Consider the following 25,140-nt stretch of genomic DNA (forward strand, 5'->3'; position numbering starts at 1 on the left):
TATAGTGTAGACACTTGTATAATTTAGAGTTAGATAAAACGAAGGGTTGTACTTTCGGAAAATAGTAAACACGATCATTCAAAAACGCAATGACTTAATTATATATACAATTTGGTATGTTTTTTGTGACTACAAGTGTAGTTTTGTATGAAATTTTTCTTTCAATCCGGTTGGAAATAATGCATCTAAAATTTGATTTTCAGATACTATTAATGGCATGCCAGGGATTGATCGCCAAATATTTCGCCAACCTTTACACAATAGTTTCATTATTAAAGCTAAATCCACGCCAAGAATTAATATTTCGTTACTACAGTGCACCAATGCCATGCAAGGCGTCCCTTGGCGTGGCAAGTTTATAAGAGATTATGAGGGAAAATTTTGGGGAGATCACTCTTGTTTGTTTTCCGTCCGACTGAAGCCAGCTCAGGTGTCGTCCTCGTCATCTGACCGTGGTTCAAAATGACGAGATCCATCCCAAAATAGCCCTAGTGTTGTTTTACAACGGGACATTAACATAACTAAACTAAACCGTCCGACTGAAACTAAAATTTCACACTGAATTACAATTATAGTCACAAGATCACACACCGAATTTCATTTATTTATATCATTGCGCTTATGACGTATTGCGTTGACATTTATGCGAAGGTACATACTTTTAGGTGGTTTAGCTGTTTGATAAATTTTGGTTCAAACCTTGGTGAGATACTACATATGTGTACCAAATACTATCTAATTTTATCTTTACGCTTTGTAGATACCGAGTGGTATTTCGAGAAGACGAACTTCCTCAACATTGATTTCTTTAAACATTTAATAGAGATTTGAAAATTTGGTCTTAAGTTTATACACCAATTTTTTTCATTCGTCTAGTGCTTTTAAGTTATATTCACAGACAGACATCAATCGATTTTTTTTTTCGAATTCAGGGGAGTTTGATACGTGGAGATTCGTTAAAATATCGAATTCGAAATTTTTGACGATTATAATAATACGGTTTTTTCTATACGAGAAAGTAAAAATGGGTTTTCGGGTTCTTTGATGTCTGGTATGTGGAAATTCGTTTTATTATCAGGGTGACCCAAAAGTTTCTTTCTCATCGCGCTAAAAATGGCCTTATCTTGTATAGACATGCAGGCTTATCTATTAGTTGTCTGTGCCATCGGTTTCAGTCGTACCAGAGCTCTTTTACAGTACGTTTCGTTTGTGCCACACTCTCTTTTAAGACTTTCATCCACATCGTTAAACACGGGTAGCGAAAGGCGACATTTACTGCATTAAAGAGGCTTGTCATTGGAGACGAAACTTGAATTTTATATGAAAATGTGTATAGAAAACGCATTTGGTGTAATGACAATAGATCTTCAACTGTCACAAAGCAAGGTCTACACCCCCCAAAAATTCTCATGTCCATTTCATGAGATTGGAAAGGTGCAATTTTCTACGAGCTCCTTCCTCAAGGTGAAGGAAAAAATTCTACGAAATATTGTTATCAAGTGGATCAATTAAAAACTGCCATAGCAAAAAAAAAAAAAAAAAAAAAAAAAGACTCAAATTAATGAACCGACTGCGCGTTGTTTTTCATCTTGACAAGAGGCCTGGTGGCTAGATCCGCTGGGTGTGTCAGTGTATTTTGAGTTCGCGGTGGCCTGGTGGTAAGGTCTCGGGTTCGGAACCGGAGGGTTTCAGGTTCGTGACCCGATTCCACCGAAGAACCGTCGTGTAAGGGGGTCTGTTGCCAAAACGTCCAAACGTCCTCCCGCTGGTATGGTGTGGTGTGGAGAAGGGGGTGCCAGCCCAGGTGTCGTCCTCGTCATCTGACCGCGGTTCAAAATGACGAGATCCGTCCCAAAATAGCCCTAGTGTTGCTTCAAACGGGACGTTAATAAACTAAACTAAACTTCATCTTGACAACGCAAGACTAAATAGTGCATTAGTCGAAAGAGAGTTTTATCACATCTTGCATACTCTCCAGATCTCGCTCCATCTGATTATTACTTCTTTCTATCCTTAAAAATTTCTTTTCGCTATAAACGCTATCCGTCAGTGAAACAAAAGAGTACTTTGAGGATTATGTCTTGACCAAAACACGACAATTTTGGAAAGAAGGCATAATGAGGCTTCTTGAGAGATGGAAGAAGATAATAGAGCGAAAGGGTTATTATATAACAAAATAAATAATATCTTTTTAAATTATATCTTTTTTTAAATAATATCACAGTAAATATTGTGTATTTATTTCATATTAGAAATAGGAAAGAATCTTATGAAACATTCTAATATTTGACGATTGCAATAATTTATATAATTCAGACACCAAAAAGTTAAAAACTCACGATTCTCTAATTCACGTTTCACACAACATAATTATTCATTAATCTTTCTTTGTTGTGGTTTGTGTGCTGAAGGTGATAGCTTATCGAATGTGACAGGTTATATAAGATCTTTTATTCACTCATCTACGCGTGCCGTTCTACGAAAAATTTTTCCTGCTTCGATAACCTGTGAAAACTGGCTTATCATCCAGCTGATAATGACTGGATCTGCGGACATGGTGACTTTGCATCAATTGCATCTGCATCCGAACGGCGTTACATCATGTTCTTTTCCAATTACAGTGACCTACCATTCTTCATGGAAGAGATACGGATATTCATTTGGAAAGTTGCTTCCGATACGGAACAGATTGTGGATTTTGACTGACAGCTTGTAGATACAGTTCCTCATTGAGGAAGACATCGATTGTTTATCTATCACTAAAAAAAATGAGGAAATATCACTTACCTTTCCGATAACGCTAAATCGATCTGTAAATTTTTGTGTTCTTGAAACGGTGGTTTTGGGGACCAAGGTGTGTGTTTGGAAAAGCCAGGAGTTGCCGAGTTCCATTTTTGATTTATTTTTGGAAATAGTATTTTTTTGATTTGAACATTTTTGATTGGAAGTACTGAAAATGGATAACAATGGCTACGATTCATCGACGGAGAAAAGTCTTAACATCGCAGTCGTCGTGCAATATCGAACAATGGATGCGAGTGTTAATCTATCGAACTTAAAAGAACCGATAGATGGCGGAAAAGCAGGATTTTCGATTCGAGGCCGAAGCAAATATGTAAGTTGCCATTATTTTATGACTAGAATCTATACTTTTGTGCAAGTCCAGCATAATATTGGTGGTTAGAAATGTGGCCATATGCAAGCATGGTGTGGTAGAATATAATTATAACTCTAATTGATGCTAATGGCTAATTTCCAAACGATTGTAACATCTTGGAGATATAGATGCTTAAAGCCAAACCAGTCCAATGACTGAACTTGATTTATGTGCATCGTTTATTTGTATTAGGTGCTTTTATGCGTTTTGATCATTTTTTCACTTTAAAAATTAATTTATTGAGAAAAATTGGTACAATATATATCAATCAAAATATTATTCCATCATTTTCTACAATTTTTTCACTTTTTCGTCCAATAATTCTTGCAATTGATTGTCTTCGATTTTTTATTGTCCTCCAGGACGTTCTTTGTCATTGGCATCAAAATCACCACTCTTAAATCGCCGAAACTGACAACTGAGATATGACGGAGCAGCGTTTCCATAAGTTTCTAAAAGTAATCTGATGGGCTTCGGCAGCAGATTTCTTCAAATCAAACAGAGAAAAACAATGAATGTCAAAAATGCAATTAAGAACGTTCTATGATTGGGGTCTTCATACACTGAATAACTCAATAATACTAAATGTAAAACTTTCAAAGTGATAACAATAAAATAAGAGTAAATTGGTAAAATTCAAAACCATTGTCGTTTATATAGATACCTCGCATGTTTACCAATAGATGTCGCTGATTTAAATACATGCAAGCACTTAATACTATTTTAATCAAGATATTGTTATCTATATATACTTAATTATATACAGAGAGGATATTAAATATATTAATATATTTCCCAACCCCTTCTTCTCCAGGGGTCCTCCTTCAACCTTTTATCCACTCCCACATTCCTCCACCCCTTGTTCTTCACTAAAAAGTCTTACACTTGGGGGTGGGAGAAAATTCTTTGAACTCAGCCGCTTTTAGGTGCATCACACCGCTACAGATAACCTCACGCTTTCAGATAAAAATATTTAAACAGCATATGGGTTTTGTTTTATTGTATGTGTTACTAAGTTTTGTAACAGTCATGTCTTTTAAAACATGCAGACAAATTTTCAGTGAGTGGATTTCTTTCAAAACTTTGATTGAAATGCACAACTTAGGTGTTGGGACCACAAACGTCGACTCTAAAAATAAAAATTTGAGCACTTGTGGGATTAGCGGTCTTATCCAAGCTCCTTGATTTTCATTCGAAAGAAGTGGGGAATAATATCTTTATTAGGGAATATGCAGAAAAGGTACCGGGGATATCACTCCTGCTGATTTTCTTTGTATTAAGAAATCCCTCAACTACTTAAAAAAATCTAAGTGTATTTAAAACTTTTATTAATTTAAATCTTTTAATTATAAGTTGATTAAATCATAAGTCGATTGTTTAAGTCAAGTTCAACAAATTAAGTCAGTAGGTTCAATTCTGCTTTAAAAAAAATTAAAGGTCAATTTTCAAGCAAATAATTAATGTTGCAAGTTCTTTCTTGCTTCCTTTGTTAAAGATTTATTAAACGACTCGTTGGATTTGAAGCTGTTGTGAAACACATCCTAAGAATTTTCATTTATTATTATTTTATTATATATGCTGATTGCAACCAAAGTTTTTATATGTTAAGTGATATTTAATCATTAGCTTACACTTCTGATCGTAATGACATATTATAGGACAAATATTAAAAAGATTATTTTGGTGAATTTTATTTATTTTAAAAAATCGGCTTAATTTCCCTATATTTTTATGTTCTAAACGATTATTTTTCTAGTGATATTTTAACTGATTCGACGTTCAAATGAATCCTAAATATTTAGTCATAAGAAATTTGATACGTTTTTGAAAGTTATTTAGAATTTCAAATCTATTCATTATTCAGTTGGAGTTTTATTACAATTAAATAGTAGTTTTGTCATTTTCACGAATATTATTTCAGTAGTACTCAATTACTTCAGTAATACTGAAAGCAACTGAGTAATATCAGTCTTCGTATAATATCATGCGAATTTTTCAATAAAATATTTATGAGTAATTATACTCGGATTACTTACTGGTAATTCGCAGGTATTTGTTGGTATTTCGCAATATATTATATAGGGTGTTTAACCAAATACTTGTGAGCGGTGGTATTCGGGTACATTGAGCTTTCACAACCAGATAGATTGACTATCGAAATATTTGATTGGTGATATTCGGGTACATTGAGATTTCGCTGTATACTACATAGGTTGTACGTTCAAATATCTATGAATCGTGGAGTTTGGATGCATTGAGATTTCGCAATATACCACACAGGTTGCAAACCAAATATTTATGAATGGTGGAGTTCAGACGCATTGAAATTTCGCAGTCCACCACCAAATATTTATGAATGGCGGTACTCGGGTACATAGAGATTTCGCAGTGTACCACATAGGTTGTCCAACCAAATATTTATGAATAGTGGAATTCAGATGCATTGAAATTTCGCAGTCCACCACCAAATATTTATGAATGGCGGTACTCGGGTACATAGATTTCGTAGTGTACCACATAGGTTGTCCAACCAAATATTTATGAATAGTGGAATTCAGATGCATTGAAATTTCGCAGTCCACCACCAAATATTTATGAATGGTGGTACTCGGGTACATAGAGATTTCGCAGTGTACCACATAGGTTGTCCAACCAGATGTTTATGAATGGTGGTGTTTTTGATGCATTGAGATTTCGGAGTATACCATTTAGAAGTATCCACCCAATTACTTAAGAGATTCTGAATGCTACATTTGTAAATGAAATTGAATCCTATTGTCCTTTTTAGTATTTCCATTTGGCTAGTGGGTGTCTTTTTTTCTACTTAGTTATTATTAATTATCAGTTACTTATGGAGTACTACTTGGGTTATGTCAATGAAGTCAATTTCTTTTGTACGGTTGTAAGAAGAAAATGTTACAGTCTAGTGTATGCAGAAAAAAACGCATTAATTTTTTTAAATAATGACTGACATTGAATTACATTAAAAAGTTTATTAAAAATTAATCATTTAATGAGCACGCTGAAATTACAAAATTATCGAATAGATGTGTAAAGTAAACGGTTTTGCATAATTTGAAAACATCAGGCAGGACTGTGTACATATTTTATCTCCATGGATCTGAAAGCCATTTGTAGATACAGGCATTTTTCTTTCATGAATTAAAGAATGTTTCTGTTACGGCTTTTTGTAAACCGAGGCACTGAACAAATACCACTCTTTGGTTCCCTTTGTTTCATCGGACATTAAAGAAAGAAAGAAAGAAAGAAAAATATTGTTACACCAATTTAAAAAACAAAGCATACAAATTGGAAATTCGAATAGTGGTAAACCAGGCTGTACCGCTCTAGTTTCGGAATTCAATGCGCATCTTGCGAATAAAGAAAAGTGGCATTCACATTTTGCACTGGATGGCATGCTTAGTTAAGTTTTTCGTTCAAAAGTTCATCCTTGCAATTTTTTTAAACAAAACACTATTGCTTCTGTGAATAAGAGATTAGATTAAAATAATTTCGCAATGCAAACCCGCACACTGTACCTCATAAATTCAGAGTGACCTTGTTATACGCAAATATTGACGCATCTGTGGCTATATTTCTGATGAAATCCCTGATATATCAAATCAAAATCCTGAAATTCAGACGAATCAATTAAATTTTCATCACTTTGACTTCTCTATCTACTTTCTCTAATGCTACTTACGATTTCACCTAGCTGAAGAAACTTAAAAATATGAGATAATTTCGTAGCTGTACAGCAGTACATGTAAATCTTCTTAAAATCAATTTTTTTCCATAAATAAGTCCTGTCCAACATAATCAATCTTGGCCGAAATTCTCACTTCCCTTAATAATCTCTTTCCAGTGCTGAATACGACCTCTTTCAGCTCCAGTTGATATTTCCAACAATTCTAAGCACTTCATTTAAATCATCTTCCATCTTTCAACTAGAAAATGGAAGGGAACTTACAGCTAATTGCAAACGCCCAGCTAACAGCCGTGTGCCAACAAAGACGGAATAAATGCATTAGAGCTTTCGTCATCTTATCTCCACTGCCACACTGCGAAGTTAGTGGTCTTTGTTCACTTCTATGCAGTGGTCAAATTGTTCAAGTAAATGCGTCAATTATTTTGGCAAGTAGTTCACCATTCTCGAAGAATGGTCTCTCACACGTGGTGCATTCAGAGCAGAACTAATATCCTATTTCATTTCATTGCAGCTATGAACTGAAATATAAACAAACTTATTTTCACTCCGTAGTATAAATGGCTCAATTTTTCATGGATATTCTTGCTTAAGTTCGTTTTTTCAACTTAATTTTGTTGGCCATCGATCATAGATAGTTTTGTTGACTGTTGAATTATGTTTTAGCTCTTTTATTCTCACTAAAGTCAACAGTAAAACTCAATGTATCTTCAGTTTTCATATGGACCATATTTTCCCTTTCATTTCATGCCTTTTTTTATTAAGTCAGTAAGCAGTTGTTCTTCTGAAATTAATCGAGTCGTTATAAAAAATACCATCACTTTAAAATGATAATGTTTAGATACTAGCATGCAAGCTGTATATTGCGATATGTATTATTAAAAATACAACAGCAGCATTTAGCACTTAATATAAAAATATTAATTAATACTTAATCGAAATATATATTCAATAACTTTACAGGACGTTATTATCCAAGAATCAATGTTACTTCAATTTAAAATTCAAATTCAAGTCGATGCATTTTCGAATTTTTGAGTCTGAAAATACAGACCGACCGACAGATAGTCAATCTCTTCTTGGATTTGTCTTAAAATTTGGTAAGGGACCACAATGCAGATGTTAAATTTGAGTACCGAATTTTATCTATCTAGGTCTCTTCGTCAAACAGCCAAGCTGACAGATATCCTCTGAACAGATTTAGCTCAAAATTTGATAGGTAAAGATCTAGTGATCCCCTAGTCTAGCTAAGATAAGGTAAAGATTTGGTATAAAGGCCGAATACCAACTTTTATTTTTCTAATTCAATGCATTTTTGAATTACCTTTTTTACAGTAGACAGACAGACAATTTTTTAAACATATGTTTTTTAAACTCAGAGAGGTGTGAAACATGGAGACTTTTCAAAATCTCGAGTTCGAATTTTTTGACAATTATAATATTTTCTTTATACTACAAATATGAGAAAGTGAAAATGAGCAATAAATGCAAAGATTAAACATTGAAAGTTTTTACATCATTCTTTGTTATTTCCTGAATACTCTTCTTGGCATTAATTTCTTCAAAAACAATCAAAATCGAAAGGACTTGTAATTATATTTCTATTTAAAAGAAGTAAAGAATTTTATAAAAAATAATTAGATATTGAATAAAATATAATTTCTTTTTCCCTCATTTTTATAAATATGCATCCGTTTACTTGTGAAATCATCGAAAATCAGCTGGGCGAACATCATTTCTTACCATTCTACTTTCTGACATCTCGAGAAAAGGCTTTGGGAGCTAACAGTAAGAAATCTTTTAGTCATTATTGATGAAAGCCATACATGTCTTGATGCCAAAACGAATGTAAATATTTCTCGCTTTTATTTGGCCAATAAAAAACGAGGAATAGCAGCAGAAGAAAAAGCACAATATCAGCGGAGCGAAAAGGAGGCTTTTATCTCGACATAAGCGAACAATTTGGGCTTCATCGTTGAAGACTAGGTTCCGCCATTCGACCTCAATCGCGTTAAAAGCGGCCAATGTATACAGCGTCTATTCATTGTTTGCAGAAGGGCGTCTCTGATTGGTCCACAAGCGTTTCCTAGCCGTTAAAAGCTTGTCTTACATTGTGTGTGGCTCTGTAAATGATTCGCTTGGTTAAGTTTATTTTAGTAGGTCCGATCATGAAATGTTTGGTCTCCACTCAAGTATCCTTCGCTTTTACGGTGCTAAAAATCCCGTTTATAACGCCCCGTTGGCGAGATGTGGTATTTGATTTCCTTTTTTTTCTCTGCCATCTTGGCGAGTTATAATACTACCGCATTGGATGTAGCTTCAAGATGTACAGAGAATTTCTTTCTCCAATTTTATTTTCACCTGTGATTCTTTTGTCAGAAATCAATACCTTAGTAACTAGTGATTGCACTTTATTCTAAATGATACTTTTTTATTAGGCTTTATACTTTACTAGGCCTTGTTTGCCAAATGGCGAAATTGGCTTCAATTATGAATCAAGTCCCAGATCCACTGATGACTTACACGGTGATGAAACCAGTCCAGGATTATTTCAACATAGCAGGGCACCTATAGTCGTACAAGGGGTCAGGAGGATCTCAGAATATTGGCCTTTATAAAAGCCATTGGAATAATTAGAACGAGTACCACAACGAAACCTGTTGATGGGATTTCGACAATTCTGTCCATTGGTGGCCTATTTCATGTATTGAATAAAAATAACCTCAATTACCTTGTAATGGGCTAAAATGTCTTCATGTAAGAATCAAAAGAAATAAATTTTACCCTATAGACAGCCCCAAAATATGACAATTCTGAACAGAATATTCATAGATAAGTCATATCACTGACTCTCCGACCTGCCCGAAGGCATACGGATAAAGAAAACTGAATGACCGGACCGCCGCAACAGCAACACTGGCGGGAACTGTGGTTGAGTCCTAAGGACCTTCACCGGCCACGGTACAAACCTTCCTGAAGGAAGTACGTCCCGTCATCGATGGGAGGAGCCATATCCCGAAATAATTTTCCGAAATAATATCCGAAAATATTACAGTACAAAAATAATTTTTACATCATATTAAAATTTAAAATAATTATCTTTACAATGACACCAATTTATTAACATATCAATTAAATTTCGATTTTTAACCAATTGAAAAAATTAAGCATATTGCCAACAATTTACTTTAAAATGAATGTGTGTGTGTGCTAGCGTTTTACATGGCAGACCGTTTGATCTACAGCTATCAAATTTAGAGCATGTATACCGTTGAGAGTAAAAATGCAAACCTCGAATGGATTCGTAAAAAATTTAATTAATTAAAAAATTAAGCAAATTTTGGTGTTTCACATGATTACAGCATAAAAATGATTTTTTGAGTCACCTTAAAATTCAAAAAATTACCTTTTCAATGATACCTATTATTTTGCACTATAATTTCTTTTCAATTTTTTTAAAATAGCATATTTTCTGATAATATTTTTCACACAAAATAAAATTCACCCTGAACGAACATATTGTAGTCACATAAAAAAATAGCCCTTTCTCAAATGTTAAAGGAATATTTTTTTCAATGTTTCGTTTTCTCAAATTTTCTTTTTCGTCACTCTGACAAAAAGCTCTAATTGAGAAATTAAAGTTACGCTAGATCTTCAGTAACAGGTATATACATTCAGTATAAAAAATGATCGAAAGGAAACAAATAATTAAAATCTTTTTCCTGACAAAACCCGATTTGTATTATGAAAATCTGGGTGGATCCTAACACATCCCACCTCTTGGCGTCTTTTTGAATTCTCGCCAAACGAGTGGCGATAACATCGCCAATGTGGCAACCTAGACGGATTTTTTTAATTTTATTATTCTTATTTTTTATTATATTTATTTTATTATTTATTCATTTATTATATTTATTTTTTATTATGTTTATTTTATTTATTATATTTTACTTTATTTATTATATTTTACTTTATTTATTATTATTTCTGGCCTTCAAGTATCATTTTTAATTGAAAATAATAATAATAAATATTCAATTAGTAGTCAACTTGGCGAGCTTTCAAATAAGTCGCCAAGAGGTGGGCCCATCTAGGATTTTACCTGAAAATCTAATTATCACTGTTTTATAAAAACATGCAATTCTAAATTACTCCATTGACGGACTCGAGGAAATTATACTTACCCTAGAGTTTCTACAATGCCGATTAACCAAATATAATGAAATGGGTAACAATCTAAAAATAATGATAAATAAAACTTTGACAAGGTTAAATTTGTTTGTAGAAAACTAAATCGTTTTTTGATCTTCAAATTAGCTTCTGTTTTAGTGAATATAATTCACAGGATGAATGGATTGTATAAAATTTAAACTTCAATAATTTTTGCAGACATAAATTTATTGACTGACGCAAAATAAAATTGATTTACATGTCTAATACAGAAAATCCTTCGGGTTATTGTTTAAATTGTGAAGAAAAAAAATTCAGCAGCACACATAAGATTTCAAGGCTGAAAAATTCTCTATTCTACACTCATGAACTTTTTTAAAAAAATGTGATTAATTTCAGTAAAAAAAGTTTTTGTATTAATTGAAATTTAATCACTTGCATATGGATTTAAAGTTCCAGTTTTAAGGGAGATTACAGAAATTTAGGGAAATGTATTATTACAATGAACAGAGTGCTGTAACATCTCTAATGTGGTATGAGCTATATGACTGACATAATCTGAAGCTTTAAAATATTTTTCTGGAGGAAATCATTAAAACCAAGTTAGACAAAATATTTAACTGAAAATTTTAACAACTATTAACCCGATGAACCGGCTAGTCGACCAAGGAGGCTAGTAAGAGATAAAGTAATGAACATAACTTATACATTGAATAAGTAGTTCTTACTGTTAATCCTCTTATGCATTATATCAGCGGCTAATTTAAGGTTACTATCCATGAGATGCTTCCATTCCGTCAAGCTGAACACCTCATCATGCTCCAATATGCGAGACTCCACAGCACTTTTCAGATTGTCATCGTGGTGCATATCAGCCAGAATTAAAACATCACAAGCCCAGCTTGGACACAAGCTGTCTTTTAAAAACGTAGAACACTTGTTTCTCAAGGACAGGATCTCATATTTATCTGCAGCAGCGTACAATTTCAATGCGCTTTCAAACTGCAGATCCTCGAATGAATCCGTGTATATATATAGAGTAGCATTCTGTGCAGGGTGTCGTCTTCCAAATCGATGATGTCGACGTGTCCGCTGTTCTTCTCCTTCATGTCGTTGCAGAACATTCTTTTGAAAACAGGGGATCTGGCACATAAAATGTTCTTGTGAGCTGGGAAGTTTTTTGTCATGGTACGGAGCTCCGTATCGCTTAAGATAGAATCACAAAACATGGATTTCATGTCGTCATTTAGAGAAGCCGCTTTTTCAGATTTTCCTTTTCCGTCATAAAGCTCTATATCCATGTTCTCCAAGTTCCCAAACTTATCAAAAAAGACAAAATCTTCTTTAGTGGAATAAACGACATAAAATTCAAGAGATAGAACATCATTTGGTAAATAGAGTGCTTTGTTTTTTGTAAGCTTTTTACGGTAAATGAATACAGAAGATAATATCAACGAAACAAATCTTGTCAATATCGATGTCATCGACGAAGCATTTCTTGATTCCACAGTTTTTCTTTTTCCCTTCCGAATCTATAATCGAAGTATTAAATGAAATGTATTTTAAATTATCGTGGTATGAAATGAAATCGACGTCTAGTGTCTTGTTACAATCATCTTCATTTAAAACGAGATCAAATTCAAATAAACTATTTTTGAATTTCTTTCTCAAACCAGGTTTAACAGTGCTGAATTTGTCGATTCTCCAAATGAAAAATGTGCGGTCCGTATTGCAAACTGTTCGGGCGTACAAATGTTGTAGCTTAAGATGCGCCTCCTTTTCCTTCCATATTGTGCATTGGATGGTCAGAGCATCTTCTGAAAGAAATGATTCTCTTCCACTGAGGAAAACTTCTTCTCGTGTCGCGATATTTGTTTCCACCCACATATCGCCTCTTGTAAAATCAGACGGTTTAAATCTTTTACTCAATAATGAACCGTCTTTCTTCAGCAATGCGAATTGGTATGCTAATACAATAACAGCAGGTCCACAGCCATCTACTTCTCTGAAAAGAAGAATACCGATCCAATCTCCATCTTTTCCATCATGGAGGCGCAAACGCAAGACCCATTTTGTGTTTTCCAGTGCATCGGCAACAAATATGGAACTCAAAATGTCTTCATTCGTTACCATCCACCAGCAGTGACTAATGTTTTCAATCCTCCACTGGAACGTGTATCCACTTAGTTCGCCATCACTTTGGTTTGCCATATTGGAATACTTTTTACTTAAGTTTCGTTTCTTAAAAATGGCAAAGTAATAAATCGAAAGATCGAAGTAGTATATACCGAAAGAAATTATAATCCGAACACTCTTTATAAAATTAAAATCATTGCACAATTCAGAATCTTACAGTAACCGTAAAATCGTTCGAAAATAACAACGACGCACACAAGAAAAGGAATTCCCTTCAGTCGTAGCAGCACAGTTTAATAGTTTTGCCAATGGTACGCACGTAACTTATGACGTAAGCTGAAACTTTTCAACGCAATCATTCCATTTCTTTCTTTTTTAAAAATTTTTATTTTTGTCTAGTGTTGTTGGCGAGGTCATTAACTATAAAGTGCCAGCTGGATTGTAATTTTCTGTCTAATCAAATTTTTCCTTAATTCGTAGAAAAAGTACATACTGTTCGTTTAATCACATTTTTCTTTAATTCCTAGAAAAAATACATACTGTTCGTTTAATCAAATTTTTCTTTAATTCCTAGAAAAAATACATACTGTTCGTTTAATCACATTTTTCTTTAATTCCTAGAAAAAATACATACTGTTCGTTTAATCAAATTTTTCTTTAATTCCTAGAAAAAATACATACTGTTCGTTTAATCAAATTTTTCTTTAATTCCTGGACTGTTATTTTAGTATTCTGAGATGAACACTTTTCGACTATTCTATCTTATTAAGGGGAGAGACACGAAATGTTAAGCGCACTTCCGGAATTCTTCGCCATTCTTTGACATTGATTTTTACCCTGCTAGGTACTTTTTTGTTCTATTTTTTGCACGTGTTGGTGAATATTATGTCGTTTCTGATCGTATTATTTTAATTCAGTCTACAAATAATCCAGATTTATTTTTTTCTTAAATGTATACCCCCCCCCTTTCATCTTTCCTCTCACACCTATTTTGATGAATTAAACCCATCTTAATGCATCCAAAAAAGCTCGAAGGGCTGTAGAATCCGTTGTCAAACTTAATAACAGCAACTTTTTTGCTTTCAGTAGTTGTGTTGGCGATCTAAAATTAGAATTTAGCTATGTTACTGATAAGATGGAGGGAATTTTAACGATTTTTTTTAGCGTTTAAATAAAAAAAAGCTCTTGGAGAAGAAAGACTTAAACTAATAAACGTTTTAAATATTTAAAAGCTTTACGTAATGAGCTGTAAAACACAATTATAATATAATTTAATTAAGTCAGGAGAAAAAAAAAATTTAAATTTTAAATGCAAGATTGACAAAATGTTTAATTAAAAAAAAATTGAGAGAAATGTTTGGAATTCCACCTAAAACCATTTTATATATAAAAGGACTAAAAAGTAAATAATTTGAAATGATTTTTTTTCTGTTGCTGTCAATGTCAGAATTCGAGGATAGAAAAAAATCTTCCAACTAAAAATACGATTAATTACGATGTTTTGCGATTTTAAATAATTTAATAATGACCGATTTTCAAAATAAAGTGGCAAAAATTAAACGTAACATTTTTTTCTCAAATATTGAGCCTGGATTCATTTTTCAAAGACTATTATGCTCGCGAGCTCTATTTATTAATGCTTTTCGAGAAGAAGTAAAATTTTTTTCTTTTTCAAATTTAATCAAAATGTTTACTACTTTTTTTTTCTTTAAAAAAATCGATTATTATGATACTATTTGCATTTGTGGGACAATATTTTTAGAGTAGTTTTTTTTTTTTATTGCCTCGAATTCTGACTGATATATAAAGATTTATAATAGGCATGTTTCGATGGTGCTATTTTTTCCAACAAAGCCGAATTTTCAAAAAAAGTATACATTAGTCAGAGATTCATGTATGTTATTTATCTAAAACTTCTTAATTAACAAATAATTTTTTCTAAAATTGTTTGTTTAAACCCGGAAAACCGATATGAAAACTTTCCACCACCCTATTCGGTAACACATCTGAAGAGCATCGAATTTAAAACGCCGTTTCAGATAGCTAACAGAAAAACTTAAAGCAATAAAGTTGCTGTTATGTATCTTTTTTTCCTATATTCTGGTATTTTTTTTATGATTACTCAACTGAACACATTGGCGAATTCTTTTATTTCTTGTAGTTCAGGCTTTCTTCTTTCCAAAATAGTATTTTCTACGAAAAGGAGGGTCTGACCTATCATCCAGGAGAATTTTAAACAGTTTTTTTTTAGATAAAATTGGTCTTCAATTTTCTCAAACTTTAATTTTCATAAAAATTATCCACCATTAACATGATACCTCAAAAACTAATAGAGGTATTTACATCAAAATTTCAGCGTGTGTTTTAAATACTGTGGGCAATGAAATGAACCAAAAGTTTTATTGTTGGTGAAATACTTTTTCATTTATAGGTGTTTTTAGAAAAATTAAGTTGTAAATTTATGGAAAAAATGTATATATACGTATATTTTTATCCATAATTTCTTTGCCCCTCAAAATATTTCTTAGATTTTGGTTCATTTCATTCATCATTATATTCTATAACTTGTGTACAAAGAAAAATAAGATTGCTGCATTACAATTTTGTGTAGAGTGTTAACCGTTTTGGTTAAATTTCATTAAAATTTACTACAAATTTTCTTATTTCTCAAAATATATTATTTCCAAATAATTTTTTTTGTATTTATAGTGTTTATAATTGACAATGCATCTAAAAACCATAAATAGTTTTTAAAAAATCCATAAATAGTTTTAAAAAAATCCAATTGTTCAAAAATATTCCTTCGAACATAGTCAGTTACCTTAAACATTAAGAAATAATATCATTCCGAAATTCTGTTTCAAAAATTACTACTACTACTTCTAGTCGTAGCTCTATAGCTCCATTAATGTTTTTAAATCAGCTGGAGTGATCTTCCCTAAAACTTTTTTGTATATACTTTAATAAATGTACTAATGTATTATTAATCATATGGCATTGGTGAACAATAGTTACGAAAGAGACCTTTTAGCGTGTGATTTTTGGCGATTAATCGCTCGAATGTGGTTTTTACTAGAGCACCAGAGAGATGAATATTATTTTAGACTTCTTTATTGCAACCGATGGAAACCAAAATTTAATTGCATTTACATGCAGGCAAAAGTATAGACCGTTAGACAGTCAGCCCGTTGATTTTTGCTCCGAGTTTGACAGATATCTATATTTTTGATGTTAAATCTGTGCACTAAATTTTATCCATCTAGCTCATTTTATTTTAGAGTAATCATATAAAATTATATTCGAACATACAGACAGATAAGCTCTCTCTGAAAGCATTCTTTTCAACATTTGATAGAAAATACAAATTAGGAAAAAAACTATATATCATAATCATCCATCTATTATCCAGTTATAATAAGACCAGTTATCCATAACCGAGTTCTCATTCTTGGTATTTTAGTACGAAGTTCGACATCATCGACGATATCACCACTAATAAATCACACACATTAAAAATAATGAATCACTATTCAATAGATGCATAGCCGTCTCCGGCTCTACGGATCATGTTTTGGCCCATGATTGCTCAATCTTTAGAAAACATCAAATCTTCGACGAAATATGCTTTTATTTTCAACTCTCAAAGGAACACACACTAAAGGGTTATATCATTTAGCCACTTGATGGCGCTACAAAATTAGTAGGCGTTATGCTGACTTACTGGCGCCAACAATTATTAATCTCTTGAATTCCGTGTCTTTTTTTTTACCGCTTTAAAAGTATACTGTGATAGCGATCCAACTTAGATTCTACAGAATAAGTGAGAAAGTTTTGAAATTTCCATCAGTTTTGTAGCGAGTTTAATCTATGAATTATTTAATTTTAGTTTAAAAATACGATAATTCGATGTACAAATCACAATTAGCTACAACAGTTAAAAGGTTTAGAACTTTTCAAGCTTAAAAAGCTTTTTATTTTAATTGAAGAAAGTTGATTTTATTTCAAATTCTAAATGTGTCAGGTGGAGTCGGCACAAAAGTTTGGAACACGATTCGTTTTTAAAGCATTTCCAACTATTCCAGATAATTTCCAGCGTTCTAACAACAAATACAACTGCATGAATATTTGAACAAGCTTTTTGATAATTATAAAGTTTTTAGTATCTTTAAAATGTTCTGCGATTAAATTGCTAACAGAATTTGTTGTAGTTTTGTATTGCCTATCCTTGTTCACTTAAAATATAGAAATACAAGCAAATTTACACAAAATAGTAGCACTTTCAAAGTTCAGACGATAATATTTGACATTTATTCCCATTTATAAGAAAAATAAATTGCAGAAAAATATCGTTTATCAAATTTAATACTACTTTCAAGGGTCCAATTACAACTTCTGTGACATTGCTTTTAACATTTTCTCAGTAAATTAATTTTTTTCAACAAAGATATTAAGTTCATATTCATTACAATATTTAGATTTTATCATAGATAAAATAAAGTTTAAATGAAAAATTTTGAAGAAAATACTTTGCTATATAATTATATAATAATAATATAGCAAATTGCTGTATAATAATATTATATAATTATACTTTTTAAAAGTAAGTTTCATAAAGCGTCCAAAAACAAATCTCTGTTGTTGTATTTCCAAAATTAGCTCGGGCATCTGAATTATTGCAAAAATCGACATAAATTTTTATTGAAATAAAAAATAAAGCAATTTTATACAGTTTTTACACATGAAAAAAAAAATTCTCCTTTCAGTACGAAAGAAATTGTGACAGCTGCTATCAAGTAACATTTATTTTTCGATATATGTATATATAATATGCCTGACGAGCACGAAAACAACTAAACATGGATTTTATAACATGAATTGTGTATAAAAATATTTTTAAAAATATAAAGAGCTCCAATATTTTACAAAACTACTACTATTATTGGAAGAGACTTGAATTACCGATTTAATTAGTCTGTAATAGTAGAACGCTCTACAGAAGAATTCAGAATAAAATATATAATCTTCAAAAGAAAGTAGTTACACTGAAAACTTGGCTTCCATTGGTATTTCAGTTGAAAGCAGCATTTTATTTCTCCGAGTCATTCGTTTTTCTCGAAAATCAGCTACAGTTACGGCAGGAATTGCTCGAGATAATATTCTATTTGTTTCAGTCGCCATTTTTATTCTTCAAAGAGAGCCTTAGGACTTTTTACTTTCCTTACATTTTATTCCAATATTCTTCTTTTTTAATCGTCTGCGCTCGTCGACAGTTTTAATGGATGAAAAAAGGTGGAGGAGAAGGGATTTTTTTTTTTTTTATGAATTCTTTTATTAAAGTTATTCGTATAAGAACGTTGTTGAAGCTTCTCGAATGAGTTATTAAGCGAAAAATTTATCGTCAACATTAAGATCTGAAATGAAAAGAATGAAAAAGCAGAAAGATTCTTTATTTCGTTCTTTTGTGAGAGGGCTCTCAATATTTGAATTGCCTCTGTTCCAATGTCGCTTCTTCGTTAAGATATAATGACTTTTTTTTTCTTTTATTCTTAAGTGAGATTTTGAAATGGTTGGATTTATCCTTTAATAAGCTTTAAAAAAAAAAAAAAAAACCATTGTAAGGTCTAAATGGCAGTTTCGTGCATGTCGGAATGGTTTTTTTAAATATATATATATTTAGATTTGCAAAATAAAAAGATTCTTGAGTCCATTAGGTACATTATCATCTGCAATTTTACAATCTATGCGTTTCCAATTTTCAGTTTGAAGCATGCTTCCTTGATGTTTTTGTTGTAACAAGCGTCTTGAATGATTGTAAGTTTTAGACATAAGTATTTTAACGTTATTCATTAAAATGCCGTTTTCGGAAACACTATTTTTAATTAAAAAAAGAACTTCTTAAAGCACATTTTATTAAAAGCATTGTGTATAATTTTCTTTTAAGTAATTATTTTGATCTTTGAATTTGAGAAAGGTCACTAGATTTCAAACCAACGAATACGAGATATTCGTATTTGTGAGATTTGCAACTAATATAGCACCAACTTAATATTTTGGAAGAGGGAAGAATTGTGTATTCTGCACGAACAACGTTTAGCTAGATATTAGAAAACTAGCCGACTTTACGGCCAGATTTTTAACTTATTATGTTGTTGAATTATTAATATAAAATTAAAAAAAACATTTCATCTAGTAATTTAATACGACTAAAACACATGAATTCAATAGAAACAGTTTACTGCTATTTACAAAGTGATTATTGCAAAGTGATTATTACAAAGTGAAAATTTATATATTACGAATTAAAAGCGAAAATGATAATCCTAGTACGGATTGAATGATCGGCAAAAGCACGTCTTCAATGCTTTGATGGAGAGTTTGAATCCTGTAAAAACAATATTTTTGATAGTGCATCAATCGAATTAAAATATCATGAAGAGTTAATGAAAAATTGTATGAAAATGAAATTTATGTCATTAAAAAGATAATTTTTTTAGTCTTAAGATAAAACAAAAAGCACTTTTTATAAAATAATTATTTTGGATATGAGTATCAGTTGCCGAAAGAAAGTCATAGCGATTACGACTAGACTTAAGATTAAAATACTGAGGCCGAAATTTAAAATTTTTGAGCGATTTCTCGCCAAATATAATCTTGACAGTATATATCCAGGATTGCAGACTTTTAGAGTTTTAACGATTTTGATGCGCTTAGCGAGAAACTGTATATTAATCTTAATTCTTACCACGATTAGTTATCCAACAACGGTTAAGCCTACTTTTGCGCTTGTTTAAACGTTTTGTTTGAAGCTTATTTCTTGATTTCTTTTATATCTTCTTTCCTCTGACTGAATGTCCTCTTTGGTGAGATGTCGAAACATCGGCTAAACTTTGATATGCAGTCATTTGGCGCCTTGCGAAGTTGGCAATTTTTTGGTGGCGCTTTTGCTACCGTTACGCTATTGGTGCCTTTTGAGCCACATTTGGCCATTTCGCTATAATTTGGCGATAAACTATTTTTTGGCGAAAATGATTTATATTAAAGCTGTTCCGAAACATCTTCAGAACACTTTTAACAGTATTTTGGAGCTCCATTAATTAGCTAAGCGTTTAATTCAGTATAAATTAATAAAAAATTTGCAGTGAATAAAGCAGTTTGAAATTTGTATTATGTTTTGTTTATGTTTAACTATTGCCATTCGACAATTAGTAATAAGCTCTATTTCTATGCCACGTACGTTAGTGTAATATATATATATATTAGGTATATTTGAATTTTGTCATTTGACTGTGGGAGATTTGAATTAATTTCATTGTTGTATAGAAGAGAGGGCTTTCTCCATTATCTAGATTGTTATGAAGTATATTTAAAAATATTAAATCCAATTTTATTTAGCGAAATCTTATATCATTAATGGTGGTAGTTGTATTTCTTAAATGAGAAATCGGGAAATGATGGGGTCAAATTGTTTGATATTTAGCCTTTTCCTATTTAATACCTTTTGGGTAATCCATTGTAATTTCAAATAAATATAAATGTATTTTTTATTTCGAATTTTATTCTCTTTAATTACAACATAAAAGATTTGCAACATTTCAAATTTTTGTTGTTGTGCCCAAGTGTAAATATGTATTTCGAAGTTTCAATATTATAGCATTTTTAAGAGAATGAATTTTCTTAATATTGCCCCTGTAAATTCTCTTGTAAGGTGTTTAAATAAGTGAGAACTGTTTGAGATCTTTCCTATCGTTATAGTTCTTAAAGTTCACCCAAATTTATGAAAAATATTTGTTACTTTTAATGATTTGAAATTATACCTATATTATATACCGAGTGTTTTGTAGCGGTTTGCGATGAACGGGGATAGAACCTGGGACCTTGTGGTTCGCAGCCCAGTAACCTGACCACAATACAAAAGCAATTGCTCGTGTAGCGTAGCTATTAACTGGCGTATATAAACTTTCACCAACAGTTTCAAAAGTCCTAAAAATTGAAAAATTAATAATATACGTAATAATATAGATAAAGAGGTAAAAATTGACACATATGCTTGAAATGACGTGGGGTTTAATAGTATAGTGCATCGCTAATATTATAAGCAGAAAAAAAAAAGAATGCTGTGATACGAATTTACGGCGAAATACATTTATTTTAGTCCCAAAAATATAAATATTTCAATTTTTTTTTTTTTTTTTTTTTTTTTGCTATAAAAGCAAAAGAAAAAAAAGAAGAAAAAATTGTCTGTTATATAAAGGAAAAAAAAATCATTGTTGAAATTTATTTTTGGTTCTTCTCATTCACTTCAGTTTATAACAATTCTAAACAATCCAACAGATATTTCAAAATACTAATCAGCTGTTTATTGATGGATAGGAAGATTTGGTAGATAAAATATGACCTTCCTAGCTTATCTATATTAAATCTTATTTTTGCAATGACATCATATACAACTCGAATGATTAATTTATATAATGAAGATATATTTGCTTTCACTTATTAATCAGATAAGTACTTTTTTAAGCTTTCATGAATCAGTTTTTTTATGCCAAAAGTCATATTTTTATACTCGGCTTCGATAGTTGTTTGCATTTGGGAATTAATCGATATTACTGAACACATGGAAATTCTTCTCTCATTTTACTATTTTTACTTTCTTGTATACGTAGTATAGAGAAAATATAGTAATCGTCAAAAAATTCGATCTCGAGATTTTGACGAATCTAAGCGTTTAAGAACTTGTTGAGTTTGAAAACCTTTCTTTGAAAAATGTTTGTCTGTGACAAAGATAACTCAAAACCCTTTTGAGCTAGACGGTTGAAATTTGGTATACATTCTTTACACTAAATTTGCGATTTTCTATCAAATTTTGAATAAAATCTGTTCAGAGGAAGTCAGTCTGTTCTGCTGTCCTAATATAAGTTTACACGATAACAAAAAATGAAGAAAGCTAAGATAAAATTCGGTACACAAATCTAACATCTATAATGTTGAAACCGTTCAAGTTTTGAGCCAAATCCAACAACGAATTGACTGTCTGTCGGTCTCTACTTTCAGAAACATGTAAATGGGATAATTCAAAAAAGCAATGGCTTACATTTATAGAATTTGATATGGGATCTTGTGACTACAAGTGCAGTTTTGTTTGAAACCTTTGTTTCAATCGGGTGCGAAAAACATGTCTAAAGCACAAGTTTGAATTTTTGATATTATTTACCCATGCTAGGAATTTGATTCTGAAAAACTCGCCAAGAATAATTACTATAGATTCAGTAAAAATGCTAAATTCACGCCAAGAACTAATATTTCGTAACTATTGTAAGCCAATGCCGTTGAAGGTTTGTCTATCTTTGTTACAGAGTATACGAGAAAGGTTTGGGGAGACCATCTCTACTGTGTTTTTTTTCAAGAACTCATTTTAGTTCTGGAGGGTAAGAGTTAAAATTTTTTTTATTAACTGAACTAATTTATTCTACAAGTTTGCAACCCCTTTGGTATAGACACCCAGGATACTTGCCTTCGCCGGTCTCATTTTAGTGACATCACTATCAATGATTGCGAGTGCTTTTTATAATATGAAATAATGAATCGATAGTCAAGACAAGATTTGTATTAAGCCGAAATTTTTTTAATTCACAATATGCATTCACGCCGGAGTGCAATTTATTTCAGTTTTAAGGTGTATGCACACACTTGAAACTTCGAAAATCGTTCAAAATATTGAATTTTTTTTTTTTTTTTGCTTAATAATGTTTTCTGATCCTTTAGCTTTCCAACGATACCAAGATGTTGTCAATATTTCAAATATTTCTCGAGTTATAATTATTTTTATTGAAATGCTTTCATTAAAAACTCTAGTTACGTTTTTTTTAAAACTCATTTTATGAAGAATGATATTTTTCCACTATGTTGTTTCATTTAAACAATCATAACACAACAAGAAATTACCCAAACACAATTATTTATATATCAAAATAATTTGCATGAAATAGCGGATGTTTTGTGTCTCAAACAAAGTTATATTTATAGAAATAAATTTTTAATAGCTATTTAAAAGAATTATTACAGAAAATTACAAAAAAATCATTACAGAAAAATTTTTGCTTATTCTATTCATCGTTGATGAAAAAATTGTTTAAAAAAACTGTATATTTTTATAACTTGATTGAGGCTGACAACATGAAGACTAATATTAGGCATCATTTCCAACTAGAATTGTGTGTCTGTACAAATTAGAATTGAAGATATCATGTTTCAAAAAATAGGCTAATTAGCTCATTAAATATTATTTAATTAATAATTAGTGTAATATGGTTTTTTATCACTGAAATGAGTTTAAACATATATTAATGACCTACTGTGAAAAAACTGGGTTTTTAAAGTTAAAATTTTTAAAAAAAATCTTCTAGTGTGTACGTACACAAGGAATAAAAAAAAAATGCCAGTACTTATTCTTGGAATGGAATTTCATTTGTATTTTGTCTGTGATTAAAAATTCTTATTCTAATTTCCATTACTGACATTTTGGTTTAGCTCAAATCCTCAAGGCATCAAACCAGTAAGTTCTGAAATCTGGGCGTGCTTTCAGGAATAATGGGTCTGGGTGGGGGGGGGTATTTCAGAGGTATTCGTAAAATTCAAGGTATATATGAATAAATAAATATTTGTAACAATAAAATATTTAAAAAAATTTAAAACTCTGCTGAAAATTTAAGATAATCTCTTCAGAACATTTAAAAGTCTTAACAAATTAGCTTATATTTCTGATGATGCTTCAAGGCGTCTCTGATACTGGTGCATGTCATTTTCACTTTCAAAGCATTATCCTTTTAAATTTGGTGATCCCTCTTAATTTTTTATCTTATTCTTATGATGTTGTTAATCCATCAATTCACATGCTGCTCTGAAACACACACCATTTGCTATTTATCGGCCTCTTTACCTCATTAACAGGGCCAGATTATCCAAAATTTACCATACCATCCATCAATTAATTCAGGAGGAAAGGACCTACAGGAAGAGTGCCCACAACTTCCACTGCCCCCAAAGTCACCCGCCATTCGTCTAGAATCCTTCCCACTCCATCATATTCATAGTTTCACTTCTTACCATTCAGAAGGCTCCACCATTTACGATGACTGGGGGGGGGGGGTGACAAGATTAAGCCACCCCCCAAACCCTTGGAGAAAAAAGGCCATTTATCAATAGGGCCAGCGGTTGACATTTTTAATCAAGCTCTCTCTTTCCTGACTGATAGTCCTTGCCGTGGCATAGATGTATGTGTATATATATATATGATGAGGTGCCATCACTGTCTTATCTAACAACGGGGCTCATTATTTCTCGCCTTGTCTGTTCAAGTCGTGTCACCCATATTTCACGTAAGAAGCGAGTTCGACGACCCCCCTCCCCTACCCTGCCTTTCCTCTTCCTGATTTCGATCATGGCCAAAAAGTGGCAGATTAGACCGTGGGATTTGTTTCTAGGGTCCTTTTCTTTCTTTTGCCCATGCTAGGAGTTTTGAAGAATGACTTTTTTGGAAAGTAGACTTGTTGCCAGTAGCTCGTTTATGGGGAATCAGGTAGCTAATAGTGCCACAAATAATAAGATATTTTGGACCCCCCCCCGTAGTAGTTTACGATTTCTCATTCCTTATGTAAAGCAACGATATCGGTTGTAATCAAAAATAAAGCGCTATTTTAAAAATCTCTACCAATAATTCCTTTGATTGCTAAATCTTCTTGGAGACAGTTCTAAGCAATCTTCTTCAAAGTCAAGAAGAATATCAAAATTGGGAGACTTTATTTTATAGAATTGCAACCAAAACCACAATTAAAAAGTCTCCAACAGTAATTCCCGTGATTGCTAAATCTTCTTGTAGAAGTTTCTAAGCAGTCTTCTTCAAATTTAAGAATAGTATCAAAATTGGAAGACTTTGTTTTATGGAATTTTAAAACAAATTGCATAATGATCGATG

General features: G+C 31.7%; 1 protein-coding gene across 1 annotated transcript in view; it reads left to right on the plus strand.

Annotated features, from left to right (window-relative positions):
* Nucleotides 1-2,759: 2,759 nt before the first annotated feature.
* The window catches only part of LOC129971169 (glucose transporter type 1-like), a 162,397-nt gene continuing 140,016 nt past the window's right edge, over nucleotides 2,760-25,140 (plus strand). The window contains exon 1 of the mRNA XM_056084699.1: nucleotides 2,760-3,115. Coding sequence (XP_055940674.1) covers nucleotides 2,957-3,115 — 159 coding nt within the window. The 5' untranslated portion in view covers nucleotides 2,760-2,956. The remainder of the gene's footprint in view (nucleotides 3,116-25,140) is intronic.

Source organism: Argiope bruennichi, chromosome 6, assembly GCF_947563725.1.
Source record: "Argiope bruennichi chromosome 6, qqArgBrue1.1, whole genome shotgun sequence".
NCBI classification, from domain to species: Eukaryota; Metazoa; Arthropoda; class Arachnida; order Araneae; family Araneidae; genus Argiope; species Argiope bruennichi.